Here is a 6,000-nt window from a genome sequence, read left to right on the forward strand (position 1 = left end):
ACTGATGTGAGCTCACCCACCACTACCCACAATTTATCAGTGGACTGGGAAATGCTGGCTGGGCATGAATTATGAACAGGAACTGGGGAAAAGATGTGGTTTCAAGCCCAGGTTAGCTTCAGCAGAAACAGTTGGCAGGTGCATACAAAGGAGCTGGGGTCACAAGAGATCATGAGAATGCAAACTTCTGGGAAAGGTCAGAAACGTCAAGTAAGTATTACATTTCTACAGTTCATGGAATTGGGGATTAGTGACAAGTTTACACAGCTTTTTGTGTAGCAGGAAGACCTTGAGTTGTTAGCCAAATCACACTAGTTTATGACATAATTAGAGCTAAACAATAGGTGTTTTTATTCCTGGTTCATTGCTCTTCCACATCATAATGGGGTTTTTCTTTTTTTTTTTCTTTCACTTTCACTTTCATTTTTATTTCATATTTCATTTCTGTTTTTAATTATTATTTTACTTTAAGTTTTAGGGTACATGTGCACAATGTGCAGGTTAGTTACATATGTATACAAGTGCCATGCTGGTGCACTGCACCCACTAACTCGTCATCTAGCATTAGGTATATCTCTCAATGCTATCCCTCCCCCCTCCCCCCACCCCACAACAGTCCCTAGAGTGTGATGTTCCCCTTCCTGTGTCCATGTGTTCTCATTGTTCAGTTCCCACCTATGAGTGAGAATATGCGGTGTTTGGCTTTTTGTTCTTGCGATAGTTTACTGCGAATGATGATTTCCAATTTCATCCATGTCCCTACAAAGGACATGAACTCATCATTTTTTATGGCTGCATAGTATTCCATGGTGTATATGTGCCACATTTTCTTAATCCAGTCTATCATTGTTGGACATTTGGGTTGGTTCCAAGTCTTTGCTATTGTGAATAGAGCCGCAATAAACATATGTGTGCATGTGTCTTTATAGCAGCATGATTTATAGTCCTTTGGGTACATACCCAGTAATGGGATGGCTGGGTCAAATGGTATTTCTAGTTCTAGATCCCTGAGGAGTCGCCACAGTGACTTCCACAATGGTTGAACTAGTTTACAGTCCCACCAACAGTGTAAAAGTGTTCCTATTTCTCCACGTCCTCTCCAGCACCTGTTGTTTCCTGACTTTTTAATGATTGCCATTCTGACTGGTGTGAGATGGTATCTCATTGTGGTTTTGATTTGCTTTTCTCTGATGGCAAAAAGTGGGTGAAGGACATGAACAGACACTTCTCAAAAGAAGACATTTATGCAACCAAAAAACACATAATGGGGTTTTTCTACATAGAAAAGACTTACCAATAACTAGGGATTTCTGCCTTGCAAGACAACCTAAATCCCAGAGTAAGGAGCTGTCAAACAGGGAAATAAATTCTGCCTTCTAATGGCCTTCTTCTTTGTACTAATTCTTTCTTCAACTTCTTGGTTTCATTTACTCAGTTACTTTTACCACTGTCCAAGCAGAAAACCACTGTCTATATATCAGATGCAGATCAAATCTGCTTCTAAATCTAGAAAGCAAGTATGAATTTCAGCCTAGATGTACAAAGAAAACAGTAATATTGAAGTACTAAAAATGCAGAGCATCCTAGTCTTTGCAGTTCTCTGGATCCGCATTAAATCTCTTTGAACCTCTTTGATCTTAGTGAAGATATTTCATTTGTCTATGAGGTTATTACTCACAGGGCTGGCTCCCTCAGAGGTTCCTCAGAATGGAACACCATTTAGGGCTTAATGCTGTACCTGTTCCTGTGTTGAAATGCTTTACATTTGTGTTTTGTAAATTAAGTCCAATGGGACAACAGAGCAAGTGCTGAGGGCTTGGCACCTCATCAGACATGTGGTCCTATCTCCTGGATATAGAGTCGGCTGTCCTGTCTGCTCCTCAGCCCCACTCAGTGACTGTTGCCACCTCTTATAGCTGGAGCTGTGGCCAAGGTGAAGCTTAAGAAGGGTGGGGTAAAACCCATGTCCTTTGCACTGAGTCATGGGTGAGGCCATGTACCTGTGAGGTCTGCACCCATCTTACACATGAAGGAGCCAGACATTAAGTAGTGAATAAAAAACACCATGATGGGTCAAGAAAAAGCTTTTCCCTGCTTTTTGAACAAATGGCCCCAAATTTGTAGTTGCCCTGGGTCCCACAGATTATGTAGCTGGCTCTGATCTTACCTGGCCTTTATCTGGCAACCTCAAACCAATGTTACTTTTAGATTTCTAACTAAATACTCTCAACATATATAAAATAGTACGTCTGGTTTTACCAGAAGTATTATTTGGTTTCAAGAACTCTTAATACTAAGCACAGAATCAGATATTTTCAATAGTCCAACGGGGGAAAAGTCTTCTAAATTATTTTTACCAGCAGGTATCATTAACAATAGAAATTGTGGATCTGTTTTTGTGACTTGATGGTGTAATGCATGAAACGAAAAAATGATGGAGTTTTGTTTCCACTGAGGCAGCCAGGAAAAAAAAATTACTCATTTCTCCACAGTGAAAATATTATCCTTCCATAGTTTCTATCACATTAGGGAAAATTTTTAAAAATCTTGTTACTTCTCTCTGATGCTGTTTGTTCATAAATAACTACTGATTTTTCCATTATCTACCTGGTACCATATTGAAGTGGCCCTAGGCCAGTAACAGCAGAGGAATCAAGAAGTATAAGAAATAGTTTTTTAGTTCTCTTTGATTTTGTTCCTGCTTCACATCTTAGTATCTTACCTTGAGCTTGGCCAAAAGAAGTTCATGATCATGAAGAAGTTTTTTGGTTTCATCTTGACTGCTGCCAATTTCTAGAAGATTGGGCTGTGATTCAGCCAGTTGAAGTTGTACCCATTTGCCACACTAAAAATAAAAATTAAATAAAATGCACTTTTAGTTCTCTTGTTCCTTCCTCTTCACCCTTCTCATTTTTAATATATCTTTTAAATTTCCAGTTATACTGTAAACACTTTTTTTCTATTTTCTATTTTTTTCCATTCTTTCCATAGAGATGGGGTTTACTTAAATTGAAACACAGCAGATCTAATATAAATCCATGCCCTGTCTTTTATTTTTTATTCTTAGGATAAATTATTCTCTCTTGGCATATTGGATTTGAGTTAAAAATTCCCAAATGAGGAAAACATACAATGGATTATGTATTACTGAATATTATAAAGTTACAGAATAATTTACACAACTGTATCCTCTCTCACTCACAAAACTGAACTCAATAAAAATAGTGAAATTCCACTTGGGCAGGTAGGATGCAGATTTCACCATGGGAAAAGTTCTTGTAAATGCAATTTAGGCTGATTAGTGTCTTTACATTGGCCTTGCTGGTTTAGCTGAAAATAATAAATATCAGATGAAGAAATTGATTTTTATCTTATTTCAAAGGTAAAATATGCTGTTTTCCAACCTTAGTTGTTGAATATTCATTAAAGCGTGTAGGAAAATATTAACAAAATTAGATGCCTGTGACAACTGCCATTTGAGCACAGTCAACTTGCTTTCCACACAAGATTTACACTGCTCTAAGATATAATTTGTCATTGCATTTCCTGAGGAATTGCTTTCCTAAGAAGCAACAACTCATTAAGCAAAATGAACCACTAACAGGCATACGCATGTAGATACATGAATTACTAAAGAGAAATTAGAAAAATGTGTTTCTATTTTAGAATATATTCAGTCCCCTGAGACAGTTTGGACAGTCACTATAAATCGCACACAGGCACTTCTATTCCATTAAGGTGGACTTTCTACTCTGAATTGCTTGGGGTGTATTTTGTATGGAGATGGCAGTAAGGTAAGAGGGCTGAGGAGAGGGTAGTGGGGGAACATTCTTAGAAACACAATTCAGTTAAAATAAGAGTTTCCAGTGTAATTTTCCAGTGTAATTTCCAGTGTAATTTTTTGTGTTCAATCTACCTCTGATTCTTCTGTAATTTATCCTCTAATATTATTCCTCATCCTGCTCCAAGAATGTTCATATTTGAGGAAATGGAAAGTTAACTTTTTGAAAAATAGTGAGTTTGCCTCTTTTCCCTCATTGCTGAAATCTGCAGTTAACTCAAAGTATCATTAATCCCGTGCAAATGATCTGTTTGCCCTACTTCTGTGTCAGGCTTCTTTTCATCTCCACTCTGGGACTCTGAAAAGATGGGAGGGTGAGGAAGTCAGCAGAGGCCTGCTTCCTGTGGGAGAGAAGTCTCACAACACCAGAAAATCCACCTCGGCAGGAACACTTTCCATTCTGTCCTTCTATAGTGAATTGCTTTGCTCAATATCAAGTGCTCTTTTCCTGGTATGAATTATCACATTACCATAAAATTCACAGCAATTAAGTTAAAGTAAACACGGCTTGCTGTCCATGCTCTAACAAAAGGCCAGAAAAGTCATTCAATTAAGCCTGGTGGGGACCTGAAAGTAACTGGTTTGTGACCATCAGCTTGTTTGCCAGCTTTCCCTTCATTAAACACTGAATTATTTAGGTGGAATATCACCTAAAGCCCAAGCCTAGTGCTTGAAAGGTTTTTTTACAGGGCATTTCCATGGAGAATAAAATCATGGAGTTCTTCTTCAGCCTAAAGATGTGTGGTCATCTTTGCAAATGGGCAAATGGGTTGTCATAAAACATGCAGTAATTGTAAACCCTAAGTGGCTTCTACTTCCTGCTTGTTAAGAGCAAATTTGACACAAAGCTTTTGTACCTTTCCTTGCAGGGTCTTCGTTACTGGACAAGGATTTAGTAGTTTCTTTACCATGTCAAAACCAGTGTGGCAAAGGGCACATGTCGGAGCCCTTTACTAGGTGTTTTCCGAGTTCCATCGTGCCTAAAGCTGTGCCCTCCCCTTGTCTGTCAGGACCTGCCTCCTCCCACCTCCATCACATCCACTCTCAAAAATCACAAGCATTTCACAGGTCCATTGGACTCTTTAGTCAGACAATCATGAACTTCCAGTTATCAATGCCTTGCTTTTAAAGACCAAATTGACAGTATATGCTAGAGGTTTTCTTTCCTTTATTTTTCTTTCTTTTCTTTTCTTTCTTTCTTTTTTTTTAAATCAAGCTGCTGTAGATGCTTTCTGGCTGACTGAAAGGAAAGAGAATCTCTGGTAACTGCTGAAACTTGTAGAGGTTTCTCTTAGTAGCCGATTTAAGAAAGCAGTAAGAGTGCTTGCTGCGTTGCCTTCTCTATGCTGTGTCCTGCCGATTGCATGGAATGTTCTTTAGGGTTTTCAACACACAGCTAGAAGCCCACAGCCGCACAGAAAAAAGGAAGTTGTTAGCTTACCTTTATGACAGCTATAACGATTTTGGAGTCCCCAGCCTGCACAGCAACTGAACTGACTGTCGTCGTAGAAAGCGCCACACTAGGACTTCCCTGGCTGGACATGGTACTTTAGAACCAGAGTTTATACTTTGGGCAGCCTCTGGACAGTTGTGTGTCTGCTGGTCATTTCAGAAGGCAACCACCAGGGTTACTTGGATTCATTCAGGGAAAGAGCTCAGTTCACACTGATTACTCTGCCAAAAGGAAAGAACAGGAGGTTAAAAATAGACAACCCCATTGAGTTTATCGTGAGAGAGAAAGGAACGAACGAGAGAGAATTGCCACGCCCCTAGTATGGTGACACTAAGTGCCTGTTATTTTTGCTGTTATCTTAAATGTGGAGGACAGCTTCAAGCTCTTTCCTTATCAGCTGATGTTTGATAACAAATGGAAAAAAAAATTACATCCTGACAACCCAAATTAGTTTTGCCACCAAAACTATGCCATTGTAACCACGGACTTTTAAACAAGTAAGTCTTTGACCTGGCTATCAATCTTTTCAAGATTTTTGAAATCTCTCTCATGCAAAGAGAACTACCAAAGTATACTTTAAAAAAGTTTTGGTATTTGTCTTGGGGTTAAGTCACAAATTGCTTAAAACACATTTTTAGATTAATCTGCTTTTCTAAAACTTACTGTTCTTTGCCAAATGAAGTTTAGATGGAATAGCCACATTTTC

The 6,000-nt window shown here is 38.7% G+C and overlaps 1 protein-coding gene across 4 annotated transcripts in view; it reads right to left on the bottom strand.

Moving 5' to 3' along the window:
• CCDC141 (coiled-coil domain containing 141) overlaps positions 1–5,584 on the bottom strand; it is a 219,622-nt gene extending 214,038 nt beyond the window's left edge. For 3 of the 4 annotated variants that reach the window (XM_055380321.2, XM_055380322.2, XM_055380319.2), the window contains exons 1-2: positions 5,283–5,531; positions 2,723–2,845 (exon numbers count right to left, since the gene is read on the bottom strand). In XM_055380321.2, coding sequence (XP_055236296.1) covers positions 2,723–2,845; positions 5,283–5,384 — 225 coding nt within the window. In that variant the 5' untranslated portion in view covers positions 5,385–5,531. Of the gene's footprint in view, positions 1–2,722; positions 2,846–5,282 lie in introns of all 4 variants that reach the window. The other variant, XM_019021976.4, reaches the window with a different exon arrangement.
• Positions 5,585–6,000: the final 416 nt, after the last annotated feature.

Source organism: Gorilla gorilla, chromosome 11, assembly GCF_029281585.2.
Source record: "Gorilla gorilla gorilla isolate KB3781 chromosome 11, NHGRI_mGorGor1-v2.1_pri, whole genome shotgun sequence".
Taxonomy (NCBI): domain Eukaryota; kingdom Metazoa; phylum Chordata; class Mammalia; order Primates; family Hominidae; genus Gorilla; species Gorilla gorilla.